The sequence below is a fragment of the Mus pahari genome, chromosome 5, assembly GCF_900095145.1.
Source record: "Mus pahari chromosome 5, PAHARI_EIJ_v1.1, whole genome shotgun sequence".
NCBI lineage: Eukaryota > Metazoa > Chordata > Mammalia > Rodentia > Muridae > Mus > Mus pahari.
In genome coordinates, this window is record NC_034594.1 from 107,543,283 (window position 1) to 107,555,505 (window position 12,223).

The following is a 12,223-nucleotide window of genomic DNA, read 5'->3' on the forward strand; positions in this document are numbered from 1 at the left end:
GAGAGAGAGAGAGAGAGAGAGAGAGAGAGAGAGAGAGAGAGAGAGTGATGTATGTGTGTGTACAAGGCACATACTACAGTGCACATGTAGAAGCCAGAGGATTCAGGTATTGGCCCTTGCCTTCCGTTTCGTTTGAGACAGAATTTCTTGTTTGGTGTTGTGTAGCCCAGGCTAGCCAGCCCTCAAGTTCCAGAGATTCTCCTGTCTGCCTTCTGTCTCACCATGAGCACGGGGATTGCATGTATGTGTGGGTTCTGGGGACTCGGACTGAAGCCTTCATGTGGCTGCTTTCCCCTGAGCCACCTTTCTACCTCCTCTGCCTGCATGGTGTTGGTGATGAGTTCGCTCTAACACAACAGACACCTTCTCTCCTGTTTTTCATGTATTATTTTTATGTTTTTGACAGTGACTCACGATATAACCCTTGCTTACCTGAATTTGCTGTGTATACCATGCTTGCCTAGAACTCACAGAGATCCTCCTGCCTCTGGGTGCTGGGTGTTGGGATTAAAAGTGTGGCCACTGCTCCCAGCTTCTCTTCTTATACTTCCTCTGTCATTCACCAGAGTCATTTTCAAAGTTCCCATTCATGCCTATGAAATCTAAGATTTTTCCCTCATTATTCCCCTCAAAATTCTCCCAGTCTCTTTCCACTTCTTGATTCCAAAGTCTTTCCCACAGTGCTAAGTACTTCTTAGCACTCCATTTCCTACACTCACATACACATACTTTATGTATCCCAGTTTTTTCAGGCTTCCCAAGGCTCCTGAAACAAACCATCATGTGCTATGTAACTTAGAACAACAGAAATCTGTTCTTCACATATACGGAGTCCCAAAGAAGGTGCTGGCAGGGTTGGTCCCCGCTGACAGTGCTGAGGGAGGCTCTGCTCTGACCTCCCTCCTATGTGTGGATCCAGCTAACCAGACTTGGCACTTGCTTGCATGTAGATGAATCATTCTAGTCCCGGCCCCCACCGTCATGTGACCCCCTTTCTGTGCTGTGTTGTCATCTTTTCTGTCTTTTACAAGGACTGCTGCTAAGTCACCCCTGATTCAGGATGATGTCATACTTCCAAATAAGATATTTGCAGGCCCCGGGGGTCAGAATAAATTCAACGTATCTTTCTGGAACCATTGTTCAGCCCTCTGGGGCAGGCTACCCACAGAAAGAATCTTTCCAGCACAGGCCGAGATGAGAAAGCTGGTGGGTTGGGGAGCATCTACCTGGCAGAGCCTTGTTTCTCCACTACAGCAAGAGCGCCCCAAGAGCGCTGTGTTCTCTGGAGAGGGCAAGGTGAAGATGAGCGTCGAGGAGCAAATGGACCGGATGAGGCGGCATCAGAGCGGTTCCATGAAGGAAAAGCGGAGGAGCCTACAGCTCCCAGCCAGCCCAGCCCCTGAGCCCAGCACCCGGCCCGCCTACAAAGTGGTAATGTCCTCCCAGCTGCCCGGAGGCCCGGGCTCTGCTCTCTGTCCACACAGCTGCCCTTAGCCCATGGGCAGATGGGACCAGGGAGCTGGAAGACTGGGGGCGACCTAGCAGGGCTCCTGGGATACCCCACTGCTAGAAGTGCTAAAGCCTCTTTATGCTTGATGAAAGTAATGCCAAATGAATGACAAACGTGTTTGCCGAAATGAAGGATTTAAAAAGTCACTTGGTGTTAAGAGCACTTGCTGCTCTTGCAGAGGACTCTTGGCACCCACATCAGATGGTTCATGACTGCCTGTAATTCTAGCTGCAAGAGTCAGCACCCTCTTCTGGACTCAGCAGGCACTCACATACACATACTTTATGTCAGTGTGCTCACACACACACACACACACACACACACACGCACATGCACATGCACACGTACACGCATACGCACACACACACATACTTAAAAAAAGAAAAAAATAAGTAAAATATAGAGCATTGGCCTGGGTCCCCTGAAGATAGCCATGGTAGCTCCCCAAGCAGTGCTGTTCAGAGAATCATCCATATTCCTTCATTTAACCCCATCAGTGATGGCAATGATTTCAAGTGTATCACCTATTTTATAGCTAGAAAATAGAGTCAAGAGAAACCAGGAGCTTCCTGGGTCACACCACTGTTAGAACAGAGGTGGGTAGAGCCAAGGTACCCTGTTTAACTTTTTTTTTATAGTAGGTTTCAGAAACAGAGAAGAAACATGATGCAAATCCTACCTTTGTACGGCTTTGCTTGAGTCGATAGGTCAGACCTTCCATAGAATGAAATGATCAGAAACCAATATGGGATCCATGGCTTCCACTGCCCATGTGTGCAATGCAGGCTGAGAGCACTGACAGGAGACACTGATGAGGTTCTGCCTCTGGGCCTTGCTGTAGGCAGAGTTAGGGAAGCAGAGGGAAAGGAGGGTGGCTCTGCAGTGCAGGCTCGAGGGAGCCTGGTCAAGGATGCTGGTCAGGGCACGGACATAGAGATAGTAAGGATGCTGGTCAGGGCAAAGACACAGAAATATTAGGAACTGCCTGGAGGGAGACATAGGTAGAAGTGACTTGGTCATGACAGTGCTGTCCCCCAGGTGCGCCGTCACCGCAGCATCCATGAAGTAGACATCTCCAACCTGGAGGCAGCCCTAAGAGCCGAGGAACCTGGTGGTCAGGCATATGAGACACCACGGGAGGAGATCGCGAGGCTCCGCAAGATGGAACTGGAGCCTCAACACTACGATGTGGACATCAGTAAGGAGGTGAGTGGGTCCTGGAGGGGCTGTGGCAGGAGGATGGCCTGAATCGGGGGTTTCAGGTGGTGACCTTAGACTCTCCACAGCTCTCCACTCCAGACAAAGTCCTCATCCCTGAACGGTACATTGACCTGGAACCTGACACTCCCTTGAGCCCGGAGGAGTTGAAGGAGAAGCAGAAGAAGGTGGAGAGGATCAAGACGCTCATTGCCAAATCCAGGTAATAGGCCTAGGCGAGCCAGCCACTCCACTGCCCTCCCTGTACCCAGGCTCCTTGGGCACTAGATGTCTCGGAGGCACCTTGCCTCCCCAGGGTAGAGAAAATAAAGGCAGTGGCCAGAGGCAGCAGACATCTGGCAAAAATGAGGATGCTGGTCTGGTCCCTAGAAAGACCTGCTGGGCTTGTGCACAAACCAGAGGGTGCCTCTCTGCTCATCCTCCGCCCCTTCAAGGCTGCCCCACATGTTCACTTGAACCTTTGAAAATTCATTTGAGAACATTGAGGGTAGGGGTCCCAAGAGTCTTGCCAGGGTCTCCCTCACTCCTAGGGACAGCCTTGCTGGGCACCAGAGGCTGCACACTCCAAGGCCCCTGGCCCTCCCCACCAACCTCAGCGCAGGCCACCCCAAGCCAATTGGACCATGCTGTCCCTCCCTCCATGTCTGTGTGTCTGTGCCTCTTCAGTATGCAGAACGTGGTGCCCATCGGCGAGGGGGACTCTGTGGACGTGCCCCAGGACTCAGAGAGCCAGCTGCAGGAGCAGGAGAAGCGGATTGAAATCTCCTGTACCCTGGCGACCGAGGCCTCCCGCAGGGGCCGCATGCTGTCTGGTGAGAGGGGCTGGGCCTCGCTCCGCCAGGGACACCAGCTGACCAGGTGTAGGGGAGGAAGTGCAGTAGCGCCAGGGGGGCAGGCTCAGGAGAGTCGCCAGGCCAAGGAGACGGTTCTCAGTGTCAGACTAAGCACCGGGTTTTGTGCTAGGCTCGGTACGAAGGGGCCAGAGTGGCCAACCTCCAGGGGCTCAGCTGTCATGGTGCTCACACCCACTTTATAGAGGACCGGTCAGAGGTGGCAGGGAACTCAGAGCCATCTGCCTCTGGAAAGTCACAGAGAAGGCAATGACACTTCCTCAGGAAGCGTAAGCACGCTGGCCACCATGGCGGCCGAGAGGACTAGGCGTTTAAGATTCCTTCTACTTTCTTCCTTGCTACATGCAAACAGAAGAATGGAAAGATGATTCCCCCCTTACCCCCTCACCCCCCAAAAAAGACAAGGCAGACAAGGACTTGAGAGCCCTCCATCTCCATCTTGGCTGCTGATCCAACTTAACTTTCCTAAGAAGAGACCGGCCGGGGAAGAGAAGGTGACGTCACACTGACACAAATGTCCCAATTAGATACTATGGAGGTGAAGTCACTGGATTGACTTCCACAGGCTAGAGTAGCATCCTGGGTGAGGGGAATGTGGCCGGGCTTGCAGTGAAGGGGAGTCTGTGTGAATGGGAAGGGCAGATAAGGTCGTGGTTAGCTTCATCCACACATAGTAGGATCATCTTATTTTGTTTCGTTTTTGAGACAGGGTCTGGCTATGTAACTCGGCCTGGCCTAGAACCCTAGATCTTCCTGCTTAGGCTTCTGAGTGCTGGGATTATTCGTGCACACCACCATGCCCACAAGGTGTGGACTTTAGTGGCCACAGTTAGGAGGAGTGATATGAAGTCGGCCGTGGCTTAAGGTGATCAGCAGACGTGAGAGAGACCAGGTTACAGGTCACAGTTACGCTAGTCCTGACGAGGCAGGAGCAAGCAGATAAAATGGAATCAGGAGGGATGGGGCTCCAAGCCTTCATTTCCTCATTGGTAAAATTCAGAACACCTGCCTTCAGTTCAGATGGTGCAAGGGTCAGAAGCAGCTGAAGCCAGTCCCTCACCAAGCGCCTGGTGTTTAGTGCTGGGACAGCGGCGGTGCTGCTGTGCTAGGTAGAGATGCTTGAACCTGTAGGAGCTGAAGCTGAAACGAGACCCCTCTGTGCTGTTTCTAACTTGATATATGTACATTACAACCAGAGGGCTGTCAGTCACAACAAAGAAAGTATCAGTTAACCTCGAGGGAGAAGCTGATGAGGATTAGGAACAATGATGGAGGGCTGGCGAGGCGCTGGAGGTCACAGGTGCTCCAGTGTCAGGCTCTGCACAGACAGGTGCTGAGAGCCATGAGGGACCGGCTCCTTTCCTATAGCTAAGGCAGCAGAACCAGTTTAGCTACAGAGAGGGACGCTGTCCGTGACCTCTCCTTACTTTTCAAAAGGAACTCGAACCGAAATTGAACTTGAGTCAAATTCCACACGCTTTGGGCAAAAGGTCCTTCCCATTTCAAAAGGGTAGCACATACACTGCTTAAAAACTCCCCCTGCCCTGCCACGGATCTGGATTTCTGTATTGTTACCCAACAGTCCAGGTTTCATGGAAACAGACCTCTGGGGCCTATCCGATTTCCCCTGACAACACATGGGCTTACATTTCAGGGTCTGTGTGCTGAAAGCAAATGGTCATTGTGCTTTTGCCAAAACCTCCAACAATTCAAAAAAATGGCTATGGGAGCACCAGACCTCAGACCTAGCCCGCTGTCCCGCTATCCTTGGCCCATGGCCTGGAGGCCCTAGATCAAGCTCCACTCCTGGGCACATGGGTGTGGATTAGCAGTGTGGGCGTAGGTTCATACCCAGGACACTGGGAGGGAGAGCGGCTGGGCATAGGTCCCAAGAGCAGCAGGCTTGGCATGGGTGTGTGTGTCATGGACAACCTAATCAGTGAGGAGTGCTCTGTTTGTAAGTCTACCAAGCTGCTGTGTGCAGATTCAGTGTATACCATATGAGACGACGCAGCATTTCTGAGTCTGTGTACCTGGCACAGATGTCATGTATCTGGCAATGTTTGCAGATGTGTATCTGTGAGTATTTAGATGATCTGTGTGGGAGTGAAAGGAATGTTTGAGGGGAAATGTGGGGATGCATCTGTGTGTGTGTGTGTGTGTGTATGCATACATGTGCAGTATGCAGGGAAAGGTAACATCTAGGAATGTGCATATTTATATGTGACTGGCTTTTCATGTGTCAGGAGTGCCATGATCTACCCCGAATGTTGTGCGCAGTGTATACTCTGTAACACTTGTAAACATATCTGTGCATAAGGGGGGAGGTGAATGCACTCATAAGTGTGTGTGGCTACTCACGCACGCAGATATACACGCTTTGTAGTGCCCCATCTGTCCAACATGTGCTTACCACACTCTTGAACTTAACGCATTTTAGCGGGTATAGTCAGCATATATGTCACATGTCTGTTTTGTTAAAGAGATGATATTCACCTAACTGTCTTTTCCTTCCTCAGTTAATACTGTCAGTATCCCTATGCCCCTGACTTGTGTTGAAGGCATGAGCCCAGGAGCTGCCGTCCCTGTGTGACTCTCTCTGTATCTAAGTGTGGTCCCCTCCTGCTCATATGTCATCTTCACTTTTCATAAAGGCGCTGCGCTCTCTTCATTTGTGCCTTCTTAGAGCTATGCAGGGCCTTTCAATGCCCCCTCTCTCCCTTTTCCAGCCCTGGCTTTCTATTTCCAATCTGAGGCTCAGAACACTAACAGGTCAGCACTTGTTAGAGCTCAGAGTAACAGTGGCCAGATCCACAGAACCCTGTCAGTCCTAGGTAGATGTTAGAACATTCTGGCTTCCCAGGGAGCCTCTTTGCTTTCTTGTCGGGGTTATTGACAGGTTTAGAATCTGAACACGACCCATGAGTAACACTTTTTCGGTAATATACACATGAATGTGTTGGGAAGCATTTGTGAGTGGTTTTGCCTATGAGGTGACAGGTATGTTGGATCACATGAAAGTACCGAGACTTGAAAGCGAACAAAGGCATATTTAAGTTGTAAGATGAGTGTAACCATGTGGTGCTGTCAGATCCCGGGCATAAGTAGCCTTATATGAAGGAGACCTGAGCTCACGACCACTGGGGGCAACCTGGGCTATGCACACCCTGGGGATATGCCCATAGCAACAACAGGAGCCCATAGCAAGAGCAGGAGCCACCTGGGCCCTGTTGCACAGAGCTCAGAGAAAGTGATGATGCCCATGCCAGGGTAGGAAGCAAGGAGTTGGAAGTCTAATGGCACACCTTGGAGAGGTGGCGTGACTCCTGGCCGAGGTCTGGTTCTTCTCCTAGCCCAAGTGGAGACGCCCTCTGCCATCCTTCTGCCTTGGCTCTGAGGATGCGCGAGGGTCTGGTGTCCTCCTAGGGAACGCTCCTGTTACTGTCTTTCCCCTTTGCTGTTCTTCACATGAAATGATGATAATAAAGTAAAATCACATCAGTCCAAACGTCACAGTTTTAAAGTTCAAAATGACTTCCCAAGTGTGGCCTGCAGGTCCCCTGCCAGATCAGCCGGAACAGGTTCTCACGTGGTCGTGGGGAGGTTCCTTCTGAGCTGGTAGTCCCGCCAAAACAGGGCTGACTTTATGCTAGTCAGGAAACCGGGTTCTCTGGAAATGATTATCCTTCTGGCTGTCCTTCCTCTCTGTTAAGTGGCAGCCCGATGCCGTGGTCTGGTGTGATTTTATTGCACTATTAATCATTATCATGGGTGAAGCTGCCATAGATGGTGTGAAGTGGCTGCCCCCGCCCCCATTCTGTCTGCACAGGGCAGAATAAGCATCTGCCAGTGCTCAGATGGGAAGGGAGTCTTTATCCCAGAATGAGGTTCAGCCTGGATCACCGTCACCCTGCTTCTTAGAGGAGCCTAGGTGTAGCTGGATCTCCTCGGGGGGGCCTCTCTGTCCTCCACTGGCCCTGGGAATTAAGGACAGCTTTGCCTCTGCTTGAGCAAGCTTCCCATCCCACCTCTTCTCTCTCTGCTTGCCTCCCTGCCTCGCTCCCTGCCCGGGGAGCGGCCTCGCTTGCTCTGGGCGCCCAGTCTCCTCCCCTAGCATCCTTTGTCTCCTATTCACTCCCCTGTTCATTTCTGTTTCCAGTGCAATGTGCCACCCCAAGCCCTCCCACCTCCCCTGCTTCCCCGACTCCACCAGCCAACCCCCTATCGTCTGACCGCCCCCCGGGCGCCGACAGCAGCCATACCATGCGGGTCTGAGCTCTGACGTAAGCACTTTTCTACCGTATTTCATGCACCCCAGGGAGGGGGCCCTTCCCCCACCCCACTGAGTCATGATGCCCTCCCATTGCTTCTCCCCATCCTGGTCCCCTGTGCGCAGTGTCCCCCTCCATTTGTCCGCTTGAGCCACCAGTGTCTCCGAGCAGTACTGGCTGCAGGTGACTGGTGATGCTGCTTCTTAGAGATGGCGATGCCAACGACTCTGCTTCTTTGCAAGCAGAAGAGACTGGTGCTAATCCCACACCTGTCTGTTGCTCGGGAAGACACTTCCCTAGCCCCTACCTCTGTATCTGCCACCCCGTACTTCCGGTCTGCTAATAAGCTACATTCCCCAGCGAGATCCACAGCAATCCTGCCACAGAACCCTAAGAAGGCCCCTAGCAGAGGTGTCTCCACTCCCAGACATTAATGTAACTGAGGGTAGCGCTAAAGTAGCATAGCCTTGCTCTTCCCTCCCACCGCAGCACAGAGCCTTGTGTCCCGAATGGAGTGGGCGGGAAACCCTGACTTCTTACGCTTCTTTCCTCTCTGTCCAAGTTAGGGAAGGAATGGCTCCCCAGCTCTTGTAACAAAGTATCTTATTCTCTAGAGAAGCTGGCTGGAGCTTGCCACCCTGGGTTCGCTTCTCACCGGCTTTTCTTTTTTTCTAGTGCAAGCCCTGGCTGAGGCCAATGCTGTGAAGCTCCACAGAGCCACCTTCTGATAGCATCCATTGCACACCTGGGGCTCTGGCTTCTCACCCTGGCCTCCTGCCCTTGCACCCACCGTGGGAACTCCCCAGAGAGCCAGGCTGAGGACCGGGGCTGCTTCATAAAGGAACATGGATGCCTTCAAGTTCACATCTGCTGCCCGTGCCCAGAAGCCTGCACTGTCATGTCATGGTTCTAAGACAAGACTGGGGATGGCACGGCCAGGATGGCGTCCTCTCTGATGCCCCAGTCACGGGGATCTCAAGTGCAGTTCTGGAGGGCATTGTGTGGCCCTCCTGCACCATTCCCCGGTGGAGTTCGTGTGTTGGTGGGGAGCACGTGCTCAGCTCTGGGTGAGGGCTAGAAGTGAAGACAAGACAGACTCCATCCCTTGGAACCCGTACAACACAGCGAGAGGCCAGCTCTTGCCATCACCTTCCTCCCGTTCAGTCCCAGCTGCCTCAGCGATGCCCAAGGCTTTGGCACAGCTCTGCTGATGGGCTTCCCAGAGTTCACTGGAGGCCAGCCACCCTGCTTGAGCCAAAGAAGACAATGAGTTCTAGGGAGAGGCTCCTGGGCTCCCAGAGGGGTCAGGTGTGTTATGGAGAGATGACGAGCAGGTCTGCACAGTGTCTGAGGGCAAGTTGGAAGCAGGAGCAAGATGGAAGAGAAAAGAGGCTTAGAGAGTGAAGGAAGAAGGCCAAATGCTTTACACAAGCAACAGGGATGTAAAGAGGGAAATGGGAAGGGAGACTAGGAATGGCTTCCCTACTGTGGAGCCTTAGGTCAGTGCCAAGCAGAGGGCCTGTCACCTCTGTACCTTCACGTCTTCCTCCGGGGCAGGAGGCCCCAGGAGGACTCGTGCCAGGCACACGTCAGCTCCAGCTGAGGCGCTCGGTAGCAAGGTATGAGGTAAGGGGTTGTTAGAGTGTTAGCCTGTGAGATGGTCCTATCTGTGTCAAGGCCTGCTGTCTCTCTCCCAGGGTCATAGGCAGAGAGAAGATGGTCTCATATCAAGTCTGTCAGCCTTGGGGCCTTACCTAGTCAGTTGAAACCTGGAAAGTACTGTGGGCTGACTGAGGCTTGCCCTGGGAAGGAATGAGGATTTAACTGTGAGGCCAAGTTCTAGGTCCTTCTCATCTCAGGCATCTAGAGCAGGGCCAGACGCTTTCCTCCACCCCACCTGCCCAGGGAGGGCAGGACAGGGAGAGACCGGAGCAGAGCAGAGTCTTCCTCTAGCCCACCTACCGTGCGTGAATGTAGCCAGACAGCAGCAAAGGAAGGCTAGCTTCAGACACCAAGCCGCCAGGCCTGCTCTGCCACACTTTTTGCCCAGGGACTTCAGCCTGAACATCAGTGACCCCAGGAAACAACTGCGTCAGCTCCCATCAACCCATCACCACTCCGTCATGGTCGGGACAGTTACTGGTTCATATGCAAGTAAAGATGACAATTCTTTCAACAAATACTAGTGACGCACTCTCTGTGTATCAGGTAGTGTTCTAGGTGCTCACGGTATTGTCTCGCTTCTGAGGGTCTCTGGATCAGGAGGAGTCCACCTGTTTTCGCCTCTATCTGGCTTCTGGAAAGCGCTCCTTCATGACATCCCCTAACTGCATAGTTCAAACACCCCAAATCTGCCCTTTCCTCCTTACAGACTGGTAGGTGGGATCAGCTCCCAGGTTACGCTCTCTCCCCATACCCCCTTCCAAAAGAAACAAAATTTTAGGGCTTTCCCCATCTTTGTCTCTCCTTTTTTTTAAAAAAGCGGTATTTTTAGAAATACACGTGAAATACCAAGAACTGTCTTTGCCTTTCCACCACTCTCACCTGCATTTCATAAAGCTGGCTCTTTATGTTGCTTTACATGGCCTTAATATATGTTTTATGGAAGTGATCATGTCATAGATACCCATGTAATATATTTGTCTGGATGTCAACCCTTTCCTCAGCTCCTGCCCCAACCTGTTTTTCTGTCCATGTCACTTTTAGCACGTTGAAGTCACACCCCTTGCCTTTTTGATCCAAAGAAGGGGAGAGGAAAGATTTATTTTAAAGGCAGACCTATTCTATGCTTTTGTTTAAAAAGCAGATCTATTTTCAAAATGTGCAATGTCTGAAAGGGATCAGTGATGTGTGAGGGACCGGGGTGGCCGTCCCTGGTCCCAGTCTGTGCCCCTTCCTCTGCCCCGGTGGCTTCCCTCCCATTACCCAGTCATTGTAAAGGGCTGGTCCCCAGGTTCACCCGGACTGCATCCTGCAGGAGAATGACATTGCCTCAAAAGTCCTGGTCTAAGAGTTTGACTTCACTGTCAACTTTAGGAAGCAATCGGAGGGATGCCAAGCACGTGAGGGAAGCAGGTCAGGCATCTGAAGGGAGTGTTTACAACTGCAGATGTGCAGCCCCCACGTGGGCCCCTGGGCCAGCTCCCATCACCCCTCTGTGAGAAAAGGCCAACAGGTTGCTGGCAGCCATCTTGAAGGATGTCAGTCTGCTCCCTGACAGACCTAAGACACGAGGTGGATCCCCGAGAGTGGCTTGGGACCCCCTGTGTTCTTTGATGAATCCTAGGAGTTCCCCTGAGCCCACTCTGTGTCACACCTATTTCCCTCTAAAACTTCTTGGAGTTACGGCACATCGGTCTGGCATCCAGACTTGAAGCCTGGTTCCTGGCTGGGGAGGCCCCACAGTCAATGTCAAAGCCTAAATCTTTCCCAAGAAGGAGCCCTCTGTGCTTTGACAGGCTGGGGGCTGGAGTTCTGCCGTGGCAGCTCAGCTTGGCAAACATGCTTTCTGACGGGTGATGTGAGCAAGGAGGTTGGGAAGCTTCGAGACCTCTCCCCAGATCTGAAGTGATGTGTTTGGGAATTTGACGGCACTTCTGGCCAGCTTTTGAAGCCTGACCTCCAACTCTGGCATTTGTTGGCCCTCTTCCCAGACTGGAAGCTCTTGCTGTGAGTGAACAGGGCCCAGACATAGGCCTAGGTCTAAGCACCCCTTCTGGGGAAAGTCCTGGCCACCCACACAGGGCCTTCCCAGTGAACACATTACCTCCTCCACCAAAAAAAGCCAAAAGGCTGCGATCAGATCAGATATTGCTACCGTCACTTTAAAGATTGTTCCCAGGAAGCAAGCTTGCAAGCAGCAAGTGAGCTCTCCTGCCTTTGTGAAAGGCATGTTCGTGGGGCAAGGCTACTACTACAAGATGGAATCCCTTCCTTCCCCATTAGGCACCTTCCTCCTGGCAGCTCTTTAAACTAAGGAAAAATACTATATAAATATATATATATATATATACACACATATCTATTTATGCACATATTTGGGGCCAATTTGGTTTGCTAGTGTTAGACAATAAACCATACAAGGAAAATCTATGCTCTCAGTGTCTTTATTTAGGATGGAAGTGACCTTAGACAAAGAGTTAAGGTTAGATGAGCAGCCTCTCTGTTGGGACCACACCGTGGTAGCATCCCCTGAGCATCTGTCTAGCCGACCACCCTCCCCTGGAGAAGGGACGCCTGGCTGAAGTAGGTGAAAACTTGCTCCGTTCAGCGGCAATCTTACTAGATTAGGTACTGAAGAGCCCCAGTGAGCTCTGATTTGTATCTTGCAAGTTTGTATAAACCAATACCGGAAATAAAATGAGTGGTTTGTA

At 51.9% G+C, this 12,223-nt stretch overlaps 1 protein-coding gene across 16 annotated transcripts in view; it reads left to right on the forward strand.

Annotated features, from left to right (window-relative positions):
* The window catches only part of Plekha6 (pleckstrin homology domain containing A6), a 143,248-nt gene extending 131,025 nt beyond the window's left edge, over positions 1–12,223 (forward strand). For all 16 annotated transcript variants that reach the window (XM_029538950.1, XM_029538956.1, XM_029538957.1 and 13 more), the window contains 6 exons: positions 1,255–1,431; positions 2,549–2,716; positions 2,797–2,930; positions 3,395–3,540; positions 7,739–7,862; positions 8,526–12,223. In XM_029538950.1, coding sequence (XP_029394810.1) covers positions 1,255–1,431; positions 2,549–2,716; positions 2,797–2,930; positions 3,395–3,540; positions 7,739–7,854 — 741 coding nt within the window. In that variant the 3' untranslated portion in view covers positions 7,855–7,862; positions 8,526–12,223. The remainder of the gene's footprint in view (positions 1–1,254; positions 1,432–2,548; positions 2,717–2,796; positions 2,931–3,394; positions 3,541–7,738; positions 7,863–8,525) is intronic.